The sequence below is a fragment of the Talpa europaea genome (assembly GCF_964194135.1).
Source record: "Talpa europaea genome assembly, chromosome: 3".
Lineage (NCBI taxonomy): Eukaryota > Metazoa > Chordata > Mammalia > Eulipotyphla > Talpidae > Talpa > Talpa europaea.
The window spans coordinates 80,003,148-80,021,054 of record NC_140069.1 but is presented as its reverse complement, the minus strand read 5'-3'; the positions used below and the strand labels follow the sequence as shown (position 1 = coordinate 80,021,054).

Genomic DNA, 17,907 nt, shown 5'->3' with positions numbered 1-17,907 from the left:
TTTATCTGTGAAAGGACACTTGGGTTGGTTCCGTGATTTGGAAGTTACAGAGAATGCTGTTATATACAAGGCGTAGATAAATTTTTATATTAGTTTTGATATTATTTGAATAAACACCTAGTACATATATTGCTGGATCATACAGAATTTCCATTTTTATTTTCTTAAGAAATCTCCATACTGTTTTCCGTAAGGGCTACACCAACTTGTATTTATCAGCAGTGGGTGAGAGTTCCTTTTTCTCCAATTCCTTGCCAACATTTGTTGATTATATTCTTTTTTGTATGGGCCATTCTCTCAGGGGTAAGGTGATATTGTGGTTTTTGATTTGTATTTCCCTTGTAATTAGTGATGTTAAACAGTTTTTCATGTCCACAGGTCATCTGAATATCATCTTAGAAAATGTCTATTTGGGTCCTTTGCCCATTTTTTGATTGCTTTGTATATTTTTTATTGTTGGATTGTATAAAAACTGAATTTTCGAGATTAGCCCTTTGTCAGATACGTGATATGCACTTTTTTCCCCCGATTCTGTTGGTTGTTTTTCTGTTTTTTGTGATGGTTTCTTCTCAGGAACAAAAACTTTTCAGTTTGATATAGTCCCATTTGTTTATTTTTGTTTTCATTTCCTTAGTTGTTGGTGTTGAGTCCCCAAATACATCTTTGTGGTAGATGTCCTCTTTTGTGTCCCCTATGTTTTCTTTCAAGTATTTTATGGCTTTGGTTCTTATATCCAGATTTTTAACTAATTTTGAATTAATTTTTGTGTATGGAGTTAAGTATGGATCTTGTTTCAGTTTTTTGCATGTGGTTATCCGTGTTTCCAGTACTGTTTATTAAAGAGGTTATCTTCACCATTATATGTACATTGCTCCTTTATTGAGGATGAACTTTCCATATTTGTGTGGGTCTATCGCTGGTCTTTTTTTTTTAAGATTTTTTTTTTTAATTTTTGCATAGAACTGGGGTATAGGCCAGCAGTGTGGGGGGTGAGACAATTCACCAGAGACAGTGGGGAGCAGAAACAGGAAGATCTACTGAAATACATTGCATAAGGGGATCAGCAGGTGAAACAGGAGAGGTCTGCTGTGCCATGTGGGTTGTTAGCTCCCTGATTGGGGATTGAATTCAGGCTGTTGTGGAGGGCCATTGTATGGCAGTGCTGAGACTTAACCCCTAGGCTCTATCTTTGGTCTTTCAGTGCTGTTCCATTGGTCTGAGTTTTTATTCCAGTGCCATGCTGTTTTGATAACTGTTGCTGTGTGGTACAACATGAAGCCAGGAAGTGTGATACCTCCATTCTTCTTTTCTCTCAGGATTGCTTTAGCAATTTAGGGCCTTGTAAATTTCATAATTTCCTTGAAAAAAGTCATTGGTGTTTTGATAGGTATTGCATTGAATCTATAAATTGCTTTAGGAAATATGGCCATTTTAATGATGCTAATTCTTCCAGTTCATGAATACGGGACATCTTTCCATATCTTTGTGTCTTTTATTTTCCTTTAACAGATTTTTCAATATTTAGATCCTTCACCTTCTTCCTTAAGTTTATGCCCAGGTATTTCATTCTTTTTGTTGTGATTATAAATGGGATTGTATTCCTAATTTCCTTTCTTCTGATAAATTATTTGCACATAGAAATACAACTGATTTTTCTGTATTGATTTTGTATCTTGCCATTTTACCATATTTGTTTATTATAGAAGTTTTTTAGTAGTCTTTTGGTTTCTCTGTGTTAGCAGATAATCTGCAAATAGTGACCATTTCACGTCTTTTCCAGTTGGATTTCTTTAGTCTTTCATGCCTAATTGCTTTGGTTGGGACATCCAGTACTATGTTTATAATAGTTGTGTGTAGGGAAAGGTAAAATGTCAGGCTTTTCTGCCCTCCTGCCATCAGGACAGATGATGGATCCCTGCAGTCCTGACTGCATGCCTGATGGCGGGCACCTGGAGTAGGGTGTGGGCATATGTAGATGGGATTCACCTGGGCTGGGCTGAGACTGGGCTTTTAAGGGCTGCATCACGGGGACGCCAGCAGAAGCCAAGAAGCAGAAGCCGAGGGAGAAGCAGAGAACGCCGGAGAGCCCAGATAGAGTAAAGAGTTGCTGGGGGCTGGGAGGCCTGCCAGCCTCCTGGCCCCCCAGCACCCCTGCCTGCCATATGCCTGGTGAACCCCAATAAAAGACCTGCAAAAGCTACTGAGGACTCTGACTTCTCCTTTACCCGGTCTGCTGGATCAGAAAACCTGCACTGTGTCCTGTCCTGCCCCTCATTGTGATAACATTCCTGTCTTGTTACTGATCTTACTGGGAATGCTTCAAGGTTTTCACCATTGAATATGATATTAGCTGTGGGTTTGTCATATTTTACTTTTTTTTAAAAGACTTATTTACTTACACATAAAAGAACTGGGGTGGGAGAGGGTGAGAGGATTCACCAGAGATAGAGTGGGCAGCAGAACAGACGGATTGACTGAAATACACTGCTGAGGGGAGCAGTGGGCGAGATAGGAGAGGTCTGCTGTGCCATGTGGGTCAGCTCCCTGGGAGGGGATTGTTCATGCTGCAGTGGCAGCTGATAGCTTCATAGTACTGCAACTTAACCCCTTGTGCCATCAGGGAGGCCCTCATATTTGCCTTTTATAATGTTTGGATAAGTTCCATTTATTCCCATTTTATTCCGTGTTTTTATTATAAATGGATGTTGAATCTTGAACTTTTTCAGCATCTATTGAGGTGATCATGTGGTTTTTATCTTTTTGTTGATCTGGGAATGATATTGTGTATGTTACACCAACCTTGCAACCCTAGGATGAATCCTGTTTGATACTGGTGTCTTAGTATGTTGATATATTTGGTTTGCTAGAATTTTGGTGAGGATTTTTACATCTCTATCAGAAATAATTTTCTTTTTTCTTTTTGTACTGTCTTCGTTTGGTTTTGGAATCAGGGTAATGGTCTCATAGATTGTGTTTGGGAGTTTTCCTCGCAAAAGAAAAAAAAATTAAGAGTTTGAGTAGGATAGGTATTAGAGTTACTTTAAGAATTTGGTGGAATTCACTGGAGAAGCCATCTGGTCCTGGGCTTTTGTTCTTAGGGAGATTTTTTTTTTTTAATTACTATTTCAATTTCAGTGCTGTGATTGGACTGTTTGATCTATTTCATGCTGATTCAGTCTTAGAGAGTGGGGTTAGTCTAAGATTATATCCATTTCTTTTTTTTTAATTTATGCATACAAGAAATGGGGTGTAGGACAGAGGTGGGGGGTGAGAGGATTCACCAGAGACAGAGGGGGGAGCAGAACAGGCAGATCGACTGAAATACACTGCTGAGGGGAGCAGTGGGCAAGACAGGAGATGTCTGCTGCACCATGTGGGTCACCTTCCTGTCCGGGGCTGGAACTTGTACTACTGCGGCTGTGGATAGCTTCATAGATTGTGTCTTAACCCCTTGCGCTACCAGGGAGGCCCTATTTTTGACACTCCCCCCCATTGTTTCTTGTTCCATTTTTTTCTCTCTGCTTTTTATGGATGGCTTTTGTATTTCTATCAGTTTCTTACTCATGCTTCTGGTTTTGTATTGCTGTTGTCATTTTGCTTAGGAGTTTGTGTTTCATCTTGTAGAAGAACTCCTTTTGTTGTTTCTTTAAGGGCTCTTTCATACTTGAGCAATAATTTTGCAAGATAGAATATTCTTGGCTGGGAGTTCTTGTCTTTTAGGATTGCAAACCCTTCTTGTCTGGAGATTGTCTGGGCTGGAGTCCAGGGAAATTCTAAGTTGGGAGTCTTTGTAAAAGTTATTTTTTTCCCTTGCTTTCTGCAGAATTTTTCTTTATCTTTGATTTTTGATAGTTTTACAATGTGTCTAGATGTAGATCTTTTGCATTTTAAATTTTGTGTGTTCTGCTTCCTAGACATCCTTATTTAATTCTCAGTTATTTCTTTCAATAGAGTTTCTGCTTCCGTTTCTCTGTTTACCATTGGAATCCCAGTTATCTTTAGGTTTCCTCTTCCAAATTGAAATTGATATTTCTTGTAGAATTTCCTCATTTTTCTTTTGGCTTGATTCTCTTTTTCTAAATGGATGATTTGTTCATTTGAGTATTCTACATCTAAATTCTTTTCTTTTTGTCACTTTAATTTTACTTAAAACATTTTCTAAGTTTGCCTGCATTTCACTCAGGGTCTCCTTTTGTTATCTTTTATATATTCAGTCTCTTGTTCCTGTATCTCCTTTCTCAGATCTTGCACCTGCTTATTTGTATTTCACTGACTTTCCAGTATCTTATTTAGCATTTTTAATGTTGTCTTGAAGTCTCTATTACTGTGTCCTTTATATTTGTCCCAGGACTTATATATATATATATATATATATATATATATATATATATATTTATATATTTTAAGATTTATGCATGTAAGAGCTGGGGTGCAGGCCAGAGGTGTGGAGCGTGAGAGTATTTACCAGAGACAGAGTGGGGAGCAGAACAGGCAGATCTACTGAAATAGACTGCTGAGGGGAGCAGTGGGTGAGACAGGAGAGGTCTGCTGAGCCATATGGGTCATCTACCTGGTCGGGGACCGAACACATGCTGCAGTGGCTGTGGATAGCTTCATAGTGCTGAGATTTAACTCCTTGTGCCACTAGGGAAGCCCAGGATGTTCATGCTTCCTAAGCATGTATGTTGCCTTTCTTGGGGGTGATGGGGGTGCTGAGGATTTAGTTTTGTTTCTCAGTTTACCTTGGCATGAACGGAATCTGGGATTTTGGTACTTGATCTCACTTTGAGGAACAAAGTTGGTTGCCTCTACCTCCTCTTCTTTTGTTCCACAGAAAGCTGTATTCTGTGTTTTGGTTGTCTTGACTTCCTACCCTACCTCCCCGTTGCTTCTTTCTGCCATGGGTCATGATCTATGAGGCCTGAGTCTCCCAGTGGGGCAAACTAGCTCTGGACCATCGAGCTCAAGGTCCAGGACTAATTTGTGCTTGGCCAGGAGGCAACACTAAGCCAGAGTGTGGCAGGCAGGTGTGTGCCACTTTGTTGCTATGGCTACCAACAATAGCCCATCACTGCTGTGTTCTATCTCTGCTGCGGCTTCTGGGCTGCAGTATCTGCATGGCATTTGTTTACTTTCCCAAGGGACTCATAATTATACAACAAGTGCTTCTCTCTGGCATTGTGCTTTTATATAGTTTGACTAGGCTGAATGTGGTGTCTCTTTGAGCTTTTTATTTTTTTGGTATGCATTATTTCTCATCACAGCTCTGTAAAGTGGGTTTATTTACATTTTTATATTTTTTTTATTATTGATGATGTATCATTATATCTTTGTTTTTTCACAATATAGGGTTTCTCCCCTCAGGTGAAGTTACCATAGTTTTTCCTACTACCAAAACGTCCATAATATCCTACCATAGTTCATTGTGCTCTTCTCCCCCCATTATCGACTCTTCCCTACTGATGTCTCATATCTATGGTCACCTTTCAAGGGTTGGTTTTAAAGTTTGTCTTTCTCTGATCTTTTGTTTGGTTTCTCTATATTTCACCTATAAGTGAAATCATACGGTATTTGTCTTTCTCCTTCTGGCTCACTTAGCATAATACCTTCTAGTTCCTTCCATGTTGCCGCAAATGGTTGAGTATCTTTTCTGATTACTGAGTAGTATTCCATCATGCATATATAACACATTTTCTTGATCCACTCATCTGTTCTTAGGCACTTAGGTTATTTTCATGTTGGCTATTGTAAATAGCTCTGCTGTAAACATAGGAGTTCAGGTTTCCTTTTGAATTAATGTTTTTCTGTTCTTTGGGTAAATACCTAGAAGTGGAATTGCTGGGTCATATGGCAGACCCAATTTTAGTCTTTTGAGGAGCCACCGCACTTCTTTCCATAGGGGCTGCACCAGTCTATTTCCCACCAACAGTGTAAGAGTGTTACTTTTTCTCTACACCCTAGCCAACTCTTGTTTCTGCAGGGTTTTTTTTTGTTTTTTACGTGGGCCAGTCTCACAGGTAGTAGGTGATATCTCATCCTAGTTTGTTTTTGTTTTGCATTTACTCGAAAAGTGTCGATGAACATTTTTTCACATGTCTGTTGGCCATTTCCATGTCATCTTTGGAGAAAATGCCTATTTAGTTCTTCTGCCCATTTTTTTTTTAAAAGATTTATTTTATTTATTTATACAAGCACTGGGTACAGTCAGAAGCACGGGAGGGTGAGAGAATTCACCAGAGCCAGAGCGGGGAGCAGAGCAGGCAGAAGGACCGAAGTACACTGCTGAGGGGAGCAGCGGGCGGCAGGAGAGGCCTGCGCGCCATGTGGGACCCTCCTCCGGTAGCCGGGGAGCAGCCGGGGATCGAACCGGCGCTGCAGAGGCAGCGGGCAGCTTCGCAACCCAGCGTTCAACCGCTGCACCACCGGGGAGACCCTCTTCTGCCCATTTTTTAATTGGGTTGTTTTTTCTGTTGATTTATATGAGCTCTTTGTAAATCTTTGATGTAAATCCCTTGTCAGATGTATGGTGTGCAAATATTTTGTTCCATTCAGTGTACTTTCTCTTTGTTTTGGTTACTGTCTCTTGCTGTACACAACTTCTTAGTTTGATGTAGTCCTAGTTGTTTCCTTGCTGCTGGAACTGCATCTGCTAAGATGTTTCTGAAGTTTATATCATGGAGTGTTTTGCCTATGGTTCTTTCTGTGTGTTTTATGGTTTTAGGCCTTAACATCCAGGTCTTTTATTCATTTTGAGTTTATTTTTGTGTATAGTGTGAGGTAGTGATCTAGTTTCATTCTTTTGCATGTGGCAGTCTAAATTTTCCCCGCACCATTTATGAAGAGCCTTTCCTTGTGTATACACTTTGCTCCTGTGTCATAGATTAGTTATCCATAAATGTGAGGCTCTATTTCTAGCCTCTAAGTTCTATTCCATTGGTCTGTGTGTGTGTGTTTTTGTCTCAGTACACAAGTGTTTTAATTATTATGACTTCATAGTATAGTTTGAAGTCTAAAAGCCAAAGCTGTTTAGTCAGAAGAGCTTTGGCTACTTGGGTTTTTCCATGTGAATTTCAGTAATATTTGTTATATTTCGTTGAAGAATATCATTAGGATTTTCACTGGGTTTGCTTTAAATCTAAATTGCTTTGAGTAGGATGGCCATTTTGACCATGTTGATTCTTCCTATTCATGAGCAGGGAATGTCTTCCTATCTCTTTGTGTCATCTTCTGTTTTTTTTACAGTGACTTAAAATTTCCCTTGTACAGGTCCTTCATCTCCTTTGTCAGGGTTATTCCCAGGTATTTAATTTTTTTTTTTTTTTTTTGGTGAGATTGTTAATGGAATGGGTTTCTTAATTTCTTCTAGTTCATTATATGTATACAGGAAGGCAACTGATTTTTGTGTTTATTTTGTATCCTGTCATTTTGCTGAACTGGGTTATTATTTTAATTAGTTTTTTGTGGAGTCTTTGGGGCTCTTCATGTATTTTATGATAATTTATGCAAGTAATGGTAGTTTTAATTTTCACTCTTTGGATTCTTTTATAACTTTCCCTTGCCTCATTGCTGTAGCTAGGACTTCTGATACTATATTGAATAGTAGTAGGGAGAATGGACATCTTTGCCTTGTACCAGATCACAGTGGAAAGTTTTTTGATTTTACAACATTGAGAATGGTACTAGCTGTTGTTTGTCATATATGACTTAAATTACGTTAAGATACATTCCATTTGGCCTCAAAATTTCTGCATAAATTGATACTAAACCTTATCAAATGCTTTGTCAGTATCTATTGATATGATCATGTGTTTTTTCTTTTTGTTGATGTGAGTTACATTGATTTTCAGATGTTGACCCATCTTTGTATTTCTTGTATAAATCCCAATTGGTCATGGTGTATAATCTTTTTAATGCATTGTTGAACTCAGTTTGCTAAGATTTTATTGAGGATTTTTGCATCTGTGTTCATTAGGAAGATTGTTTCTTGTTTTGTTGTTGTTGTTAGCATGATGTTGTTAGCATGATGTTTAGAAGAATTCCTTTTTTCTTGACTTTTTTTTTTTTTTTTTTGAAAGAGTCTGAGCAGGATGGGTATCAGTTCACCTTTGAAAGTTTAGTAACTCACTTGTGAAGTCATCTGGTCCTGGACTTCTGTTTTTTTGGAAGAGCTTTTATCACTTTCAGTATCCTTGCTTGTGATTAGTTTGTTCATATTTTCTGTTTCTTCCCTATTAAAATCTTGGATGATTATATGATTCCAGGAATCTGTCCATCTCATATAGGTTGTTGGGTTTGTTTGCATATAAATAATATTAGTAATTTCTTATCTCACTTTCTGCAGTATCTATTGTAATGTCTCTTTCATATTTTTTCTTATTTGAGTCTTCTCTCTTTTTTCTTAGTGAGCCTAGCTAACGGTTTGTCTATTTTGTTAGTTTTTTTCCAAAGAGCCAGCTTTTGGTTTCATTGATCTCTTGGGCTTTTTTAAATTTCTATTTCATTTATTTCAGCTCTAATTTTTATTATTCCATTCCTTCTAATGGCTTTTGATTTTTTTTGTTCTTTTTCTACTTCCTTGAGATGTGAGACAAGGTAGTTTGAGTTCTTTCTAGTTTCTTAATGTGGGCCTGTGTTGCTATGTAGAACTGCTTTTGTTGTGCACTATATGTTCTGAAACGTTGTGTCCTCATTATCGTGTCTTGAGGTGTTTTTTTTTTTTTAATCTCTTTGATTTCCTCATTTACCTGGTAGTCGTTCAGTAGTATATTGTTCAGTGTCTATGTATTAGAGTATTTCCTTGTTTTCTTTCTGTAGTTGATTTCTAGTTCAGTACCTTTATGGTCAAAAATGATATTTGGTATGGTTTCAGTCTTCATGAGTTTGTTGCCTTGTGACCCAATATGTGGTTAATCCTGGAGAATGACCCATGTGCACTTGAGAAAAATGTGTATTCAGCCTTTTCAGGGGACAATGCCCTATAAATATCTATTAAACCCATGCAGTCTAGTTTTTTGTTTAGGGCAATTGTGTCCTTGCCGGGTTTTTTTTTTTTTTTTTTTTTTTGGACTTGTTGCTCTCTCCATCTGTGAGAGTGGGGTGTTGAAGTCTCCTACCACATATGTATTTTCTCGAATGTCCTCTTTCAGATTTGATAGTTGTCTGATGTATTTTGGTGCTCTTTTGTTAGGTGAGGGGTTTTTTTGAGTGTTATGTCTTCCGATTGTGATTTTCCCTTAATCTTTTTTTTTTTTTGGTGGGACCCTTGCCAGCGGCCAGGGAACCAACCGTCGCTGCAGAGGCTGCGGGCAGCCTCGCAGCCCAGCGCTCAACCGCTGTGCCACCAGGGGAGGCCCTTAATCATTTTATAGTATCCATCCCTGTCTCCTTTTACCTTTTCAAGCAGAAAGTCAATTTTATTTGAATTGTTTTGCATTGCTTTACCTTCAGTATGTGTTTATCCTTGATAGGTAGGTTTCTTTTCCTGAAGGCAGGAAGAGATTGGATTATGTTTCTAATCTAACTAGATGCTATGTGTCTTTTCATTGGTGAGTTCAGTCCATTGACATTTAGTGATTATTGATATGTAACAGTCTCTTGCTATCTTTTTGTTCCTAGTTTTATGGTTCTATTTAATTCCTGTTCAATTCATTCCTGTCTTCTGTTTAAATCTTAAAGCTGCTTTTAATATTTCTTGGGTAGTGGGAGGAGTGGATGCAAACTCCCTAAGATTTTCTTTGTTTGATAAAGTCTCAAATGGAAGGAGAACTTTACAGGGTAAATTGTTCTTGGTTGGCCTTTTTTGTCTTGAAGTATTTTGAATGTGTCACTCTTGTCTTCTCTTGCCTGTAGTGTTTACTTAATTTTTCTTTCTTTTTAAATGAAATACTTCTTACATTGGCTTTGAACTTTTGGGCATCATATGATTTTTCCCCCCTCAGGTGTGGTCACCATAGTTCTCCCATTACCCTAGAGCACCCATCCTCCATCAGCATAGTCCCTTGCTCCACCCCACCTGTGCCTCATCTGTGGTCAGCTTTCAGGGTTTATCTTTTGACCCTTTGTTTGGTTTTTCTATATTCCGTATATAAGTGAAACTGTCCAGTATTTAGCTCTTTCATTCTGACTTATTTCGCTTAGCATAATCTCTTACAGCTCCATCCAGGTTGTCACAAATGGTATGAGTTTTTCTTTTTTTGATTGCTGAGTAATATTTCATTGTGTCTATACCGTATCTTCCATGTTTTTGTGGTTTGTGCCTGGGGTTTTGTTTTTTCTCTGGTGTTTTGTTCCCCTGAAGACTTTCTTGGCCACTTGTATTTTTCTTTCTCCCCATTGTTTGCTTTGTGTTTTCTGTTCTGTAGTTGAAGCTTTTGTTGTATGTCAGTCCTCTTCAGCTGTTCTGGGAGTTTACCTGATACAGGTAAAGGGTATGGCTGCTGAGGCCTTATGAGACCTGGGGTTCTGCTAGTGCCTCCCCCAAAGTACTTTTGGGACTGGTTTAAGTGTCTAGGAGGGTGGGGGAGCATGGTGGATCTAGGGACCAGGTTGCGGGGACCTTCCTCCACCTGGGATCTTTGGGTTCAGGCCTGTTTCTGGTGACTGGGAGAGCAGGGAGCAAGCAAAGAAGGTTCTAGTCCATGGGACCTCACCCTGTCTGTGATCTCTCTCTGTGGGGGTCGGGAGGGGGCTTTAGGTCCCCTGAGCCAATGGAGGAATTCCTCATTTCCTGGGTCTGTGGCACAGAGTTCCCACAATCCCAGGTCAGGTCAGCACCCACTCCAGTGTCCCCAGAGTTCCTCCAGGGAATCTTACAGTGTTCAGTTTGCCCTGTCATGGCTGGGTTGGTGACCCCAGATCATTCCCTTTTGCTGGCTGGGACAGCTACTCTCCCAGCCATGTTCCTGAAGCTCTTCCCGCTCCTTCCCCTTTGCACAGTGGCCACCAACCTTAATTCTAGGTCACGAAGGGAATGTCCTGAGACTCTGAAGGCAGGACAGTGTGTCTGGATCTTTCTATAAGCAAATTAATTTTTTATACTGTTATATTTTTGGAATCCAGAGAATAATTTAAATTTAATGAATTAATTTTGATATAAATAAATGAATATAGTACTAAAACTCCCTGAGATAAGTTTTAATGGCTATTAATGAAATTCTTAAATTTTATTAAAAAATGACATGGCGAAAATACTGTGGTATGATGTTAAGTGAGGGGAAAAGATACTGAGATTGTGCATAGAAAAAAGGATTAGCAGGAATCAGAAAAAATATTCTTGTGGTTATTTTTGTGGAGGAGATTATCAGTAATTTGTTTTCCACCCAAGTTTGTATATTCGCCAAGATTTCTAAAATAAATTTGTAATTCTTACATAATTGAAAATATTTTTAGTCCTTAGCCACAAAATTACATATTTATATAATTGCTCAGTGAGAGTAATTTTTTTTTTAATGATTTATTTATTTATGCAAGCACTGGGTACAGTCAGAAGCGGAGGAGGGTGAGAGAATTCACCAGAGCCAGAGCGGGGAGCAGAACAGGCAGAAGGGCCGAAGTACACTGCTGAGGGAGCAGCGGGCGGCAGGAGAGGTCTGTCGCGCCATGTGGGACCCTCCTCCAGTGGCCGCGGAGCAGCCGGGGATCAAACCAGCACTGCAGAGGCTGCAGGCAGCTTCGCAACCCAGCGCTCAACCGCGGCGCCACCGGGGAGGCCCTGAGAGTAAATTTTTTATTTTGCTTTTTTTTTTTTTTAGAGTTAGAAGCCTATTTTCTTAGTATTAGAACTATTAAAATTATTAAAGAAGCTTCATAATACAGTTTTTGGAAAGGTACACAAGAAGCTATTAATACACAAGAAGCTATTATAGTAATTGTGTCTGGGAACAGGGTGTTGTCTTCACCTTTTTTGTTTTTGTACTTTTACCACATGCATTTGTTGCTCTTCTAGTAAGTAAATATAGCACTATATATTCTATCTGGTTGGTGTTTCATAATTTTAAAACTATACTGTTGCATTTTTAATAATCATGATGTTTCTACTTATTGACCATACTTTACTAAAATAGTAAATTTGTAGTTTACTTAATGATTTTCATATTGAATGACTTAAAAGTCATTCCTGAGTTTTCACTATTATAGAAAATACTGTAGAGATATTTTCTGATGTAATTTTTTTCTTTGAATTACTTTTCAAAAAAGGTATAAATACACATACTGTTTGTGTGTATATATATCATGCAAGTTCATTGGCTACACTGTCACTTTGAATCAGGAATGGAGTCAATTTATAATGCCACTGTAAGTAGTGAATACTGGTTTCACTCAGCATTGCCAGTGCTAGATGTTGGAAAAGATTATAGCTTTTTAAAATGCCATGACAAACGTCGATGACAGAGAGCTATCAACTGTCTGTAGAACTGTTTTTGTGTGTGCTACTTGCAATAATTGTTTATTGTTTATGTGAATCCTGAAAATGTAAAATTTTAAAAACTTTTCCTCCATTTCTTACTTCTTTGATAAACAGAATCAAGCAATAGAAATTGCCTGGGGTCACCAGCCTGCATTCTTGAGCTGGGTAGAAGGAAGGCATTTTAAGGATCAAGGTGAAAATGTGGCTGAAATTAACAGACAGGTTGGTCAGAAACTTGGACTCTCGAATGGAGAACAGGTAAACACAAAATATGAAAACAGTACTTTTTCTTCAAATAATACAACAGTGAAAATAAAATTAAAACTTCCGGTTTTTTTTTTTTTTCCCCCCAGGAGGTTGGATAGCACCTAGTTGGATTCTACTATAACCAGTCCAGCATATTCAAATTGACTCTGTACTCCATTGTTAAATCTACCATGTATAGTCTACCATGCTCCCTTTTTATTTGGTATTCTACTACTTATTTTACAGATTCCTTTATTTTGTTTTTGTGCAATTATTTTTGCTTTCCGAATTGAATTTTTATGACTATTATTGAGATTTCATTTTTTCTGAGTAGTGTTCTAACCTTTTAAGGTCATGCTTAATTAAAAAAAAAATCTATCCTTCAAAAGAGCATTGTTATTTTCCCATCTTTGTGAATTTAATGTTTAGATTATAAACCTTAAAGCTTAAGGATTCATGTCTCTTTTTATTTTAGTGTATTCATCAGTTTATTTTTTAATATTTTAAGCTACAAAAGTAACACATACTTATTACAAATGTTTTATAATTGGAGTAAAAAATGTTTTTCCCTTTCTATAAGCCTAGGCTCTGAATGAATGTTTTCTGCTTGTTGGGATCTCACTAGACCTTTAGTACTTAAAGAATAAGAGCATATGTATTTTCTGCAGTTTTTCCCCCACAAGATATATTTTTTTTACATATTATAAACAATATACATTGAACATCTGTCTGTAGATAGAATGGAATATTAACAATTGAGTATTAAAAATTGCCATGTCTGGGGGCTGCACATTAAAAATTTTAATAAATGACTCTCAATTACTTTCTATTATCAATTTCCCACAACAGTAAACAGAGTGTCACATCTTTTTTAACTTGTTTTGAACAGTTTTATTCATGCATGCTTTTGATAATGAGAGTAGACCACTGATGAGAAATTCATAGGTCTGGTACTAATCCTTTACTTGCCCTAAATTTTGGTTAGAATCTTAAAACTAAAACCTGAATGACCTTAGAAAACACTAATTTTGTTGCCTTGCTCTACAAACCTAGGGAAATGGAGTATTTTGCTCAGGATTGAAAAGAAAGTTACAGTTCTGTTCTCTTTGAGTACATGATACTTTCCTATTCCTGGTCTTGATATGTAAGTCAGATCTCTATAAACAGTCCCTTTGTGTGTAATTCACTTTTGCTTCCAAATGAACTTTTACCTGGTTTTCTGCAATCTCTGATTTGAGCAACACTGCTGTTGCCCTGTCTCCTAGATTATTAATGGCAGGAACAGAAAATGAACTGACTTAAGACTCAAGCTTCTAGTTGTTTCTTCATAGTCACCTCTTTTAAATAGGGCTTAAGGGAAATTCTGAAAGGAAATTTACTGAGGAGTTGGGGGAGGCGCTTGGCGGAAATGAAGAAAAGTAAGGGCAGGTTACCTGCCCTCAGTGCCTTTGGATTTACTCCTATAGGCCCTGGAAACGCCTATAGAAAAGGAAAGAGAGTTAAGGTGGTACAACACTTGATATACATCTGAATATTTGTTTTACTTTACTCTTAACTGTAAAGGATTATATGTCTAAATTAAATAATTGATCACTATTTCAGTGTGTTTTTTACTTTTTTAGAAGTGGCATGGCTTGAAGTTAGCTATAAAACTAATAGTTGCAAAAGAAATCAGTATAATACTAGATCAAGCCATGATTTGATGACATTTGTCTTTTTAAATCTTCAAAAATGTAGTATATGCTTTCTTTTTTTAAGATTTATTTATGCTTGCAAGAGCTGGGGTACAGGCCAGAGATGGCAGGGAGGTGAAAGGATTCACCAGAGACACATTGGGGAACAGAACAAGCAGACTGACTGAAATACACTGTTGAGGGGAGCAGCGGGCAAGACAGGAGAGGTCTGCTCTGCCATGTGGGTTGCTCCCTGCCTAGCTGGGGATCGAACTTGTACTTCAATGGCTGTACTTGTGCTTTAGGAGCTGCCCATAGCTTCATAGTGCTGTGACTTAACCCTTTGCACTACCAGGGAGGTCCAACATCCCTTTTTTAAAGAAGTTATTTTTGTTCTATTTTTAAAAACCTTGTTGTGTTGGGATGTATTTTCCCTTATTCTGTAATTATTCTGTGAAATAATTTTTCCTAGAATGCTGTGTCAAGATCTAGCTAAGAATAAATGTTTCTCAAATAAAGGACTGACCTCCTCCGTCTCGCCCACCCCACTCCTAATCATGTATCTGAAGAGCTAACTATTTATTTTTTAGAGCTAAAAAAATCTTTTAAAAGTAATTTTACATTTTTAATTTTTTTCCCAGGTGTTTCTCAAGCCATGTTCCCATGTGGTTTCTTGCCAGCAAGTTGAGGTGGAACCCCTCTCAGCAGATGATTGGGAGATACTGGTAAAGAAACAAAATGAGAACTAGCCCATTATAAGGTTAACCTACTTCTAGACAGCAATGTCTTTATAGTTCTCTCTTTTAGAGCTTCTTTATATTTCCTGAGTTGATTTGAGTAATGAATTGAGATTTTCTTACTAGACAGGGTATGAACAGAATGTAAAGTGAATTGATCTTTTTGTTGGTTGGTGCTAGGAGCTGCATGCTGCTTCCCTTGAACATCATCTTCTAGATCAAATTCGAATAGTTTTTCCAAAAGCTGTTTTCCCTGTTTGGGTTGATCAACAAACTTATGTGTTTATCCAAATTGGTAGGTATATTGTAGTTTTTGTCATCATTCTCTATGGCATAATGTTGAGTCCAAAGTGTAAGTGAACATTAAGTAATGAGTAATGATCTGTGTTTTTCACATAGTTGAACTAGTACCAACTGCTACATATGGGAGACTGGAAACTGACACCAAACTCCTAATTCAGCCAAAGACTCGCCAATTCAAAGAGAATACATTTTCAAAAGCAGATAATGCACATGGAAAACTTCATAATTATGGAGTCCAAAAGCAGTTGACAAATGAATTCCAAACCAAGCAACTTCAGTCAGCTTCAAGAGTTTCTGAAACAAATTCAGAGGTCACAGCTGACTCATCATCCATACCTCGCTTATGGAATATCATAGAAAGCATTTTTTCTTTTGGGTCTGAGAAGAAACAAGAGACATCTTGGGGTTTAACCGAAATCAATGCATTCAAAAACATGCAGTCAGAAGTTGTTCCTCTAGACAATATTTTCCGAGTATGCAGATCACAGCCTCCTAGTGTACATAATGCATCAGTAACTTCTGTCTTTAACAAACACCATGCCATTCATATATTTCCGTGGGACCAGGAATATTTCGATACAGAGCCCAGGTTTACTGTGACATATGGAACACTAGTTAAGCAGTATTCTCCAAAACAGCAGCAAAGTAAAACAAAGCAAAATGTCATGCCACCTGAAAAAGAGAAGCAGATGTCAGAACCACTGGATCAGAAACAAATTAGTCCAGACCATAATCAAGAAACTGGTAAGGCCTGCGTGGTGAAGGTAGTCTGGAATGGACTGGAGGAATTGAAGAATGCCCTTAAATACACCAAAAATGTAGAAGCTCTCCATCTTGGGAAAGTCTGGGTTAGTATAAATTTTATAATAAAGGGGGAAGTAATTTTATGTTGCTTATTACAATATCATAAAAAAGAGTAAGAGTCTCTGATTTCAGGAGAAAGTCCTTGTTTGAGAGAAGAATGTGTACTTTCTGATTAAATAAACTTGGACAAGTGTAAGCTTACCTAGGTACAACCCCAGCCTGAGGTTACATAGCTAATATGTAGAACTAGCATTCAAATCCAAGAAGGCTGACTCTAGAGTTCACTCTTAGCATGCAGTGTCCTACAAAGCCTTGCATTTTTTGTTGTTGTTTTGCAGTTAAAGCAGTTCTACGTATTTATTTTGATTAAGTTTCTTATATCTTTGTTAATTTTTGGATAGTATATGATTTCTCCCCTTATGTGTAGTTTCCATGTTCTCCCACCATCATAGTACTTGTGATCCATCACCTCAGTCCCTTGTGCCCTTCCCTTTCATTTTGGCCCCTGTCCCTCCCCATCCCCTACTACACTCCTCAGATCTATGGTCAGCTTGCAAATTTTGTCTTTTTTCCTGACACTGGGGTTTCTCTGTATTCCACATAGAAGTGAAATCATTGATATTGTATTTTTCCTTCTGACTTACCTCACTTAGCACAGTCCTTCCACAAAGACATCTTCAATTCCTGCAGAAGATTTGTTCCTAAGTTCTTGAAAAACCAAGAACTTGTTATGTATTGGGGTAAATGCCAGTGTAGGGAGATATCCACAGTGTGAGATGGCCTTCCTATTGTCTGTCTTGGCACCTAAATTGGATTGTATCCAGAAACTGCCTACTCTGCTGGTATCTGCTTTTTAACTTGGGTGTAACTGTGAGAAGCAGAGCAGCTAGTGTTCCTCCACCTTCCCATCTTGGCCTCAAATATTAATGTTAAATTTATGTGAAATGAGTCACCAGCCCCATTTATTTGAACCTAATTTTAAACCGTTGTGAAGTGACACTTCAAGGTGATAAAGGGAAGAAATTAAACTGATAAGAACAGATACTAGATCTTCGCCAAAAGACTGATAATAATTGGACTTTTAGCCATGTACCTTAATATGGTATATATCCACATTGATATTCAATGTTGCATACCTGGAACTTACATAATGTTATGATGCAATATTACATCAATAAATTAATTTTAATAATTATATTAAACATGTATTTTTAAAATATTAACAAAATGTAAATTGAACATTGAAAATTTTCTGAAGGATTGAAACACAGCTTTGAATAATATCAACCACTGACAGATTACAACAGTGGGCTCTAGCCTAGCTGCAAATTCAGAAGCAAATTCTCATCCAGATACTTGAAATAAAGGTAGGTAAAGGGAAGAGATTATTAATACAGGGAAGAAACACAGGAAGGAAAGGGGATCTCCTTTTAGATTCCTTTTATTCCAGCAGTTTTACCTCTGATTTTTATGTTGGTGACTTAGAGTTTTACTGTGTTTGCCCTACAGCATTTTCTAAAACTCTAGACCATTGCCTCACTGTTTTCTTTTTGCTCTAAATTTTTAGTTTAGGAGATCCCACTGTATCTTCAAAATCCCTATGCCTAATGCTGAACTTATTGTGATGTATCTTTTTCTATTAATGGTTCCACATTAGGATTCCCTTTTGTCTACTTGAATTTGTATGGTGAAGACAGGGTGAAGTGCTGATGGTAAAGTCCTGGGTTCATATCAAATT

The 17,907-nt window shown here is 37.7% G+C and overlaps 1 protein-coding gene across 4 annotated transcripts in view; it reads left to right on the top strand.

The window, feature by feature from the left end:
- PEX1 (peroxisomal biogenesis factor 1) overlaps positions 1–17,907 on the top strand; it is a gene marked incomplete at both ends in the record, with an annotated part of 80,368 nt that overhangs the window by 33,229 nt on the left and 29,232 nt on the right. For all 4 annotated transcript variants that reach the window (XM_084230343.1, XM_084230345.1, XM_084230346.1 and 1 more), the window contains 4 exons: positions 12,521–12,664; positions 14,967–15,050; positions 15,243–15,357; positions 15,462–16,213. In XM_084230343.1, the coding sequence (XP_084086469.1) occupies positions 12,521–12,664; positions 14,967–15,050; positions 15,243–15,357; positions 15,462–16,213 (1,095 nt within the window). The remainder of the gene's footprint in view (positions 1–12,520; positions 12,665–14,966; positions 15,051–15,242; positions 15,358–15,461; positions 16,214–17,907) is intronic.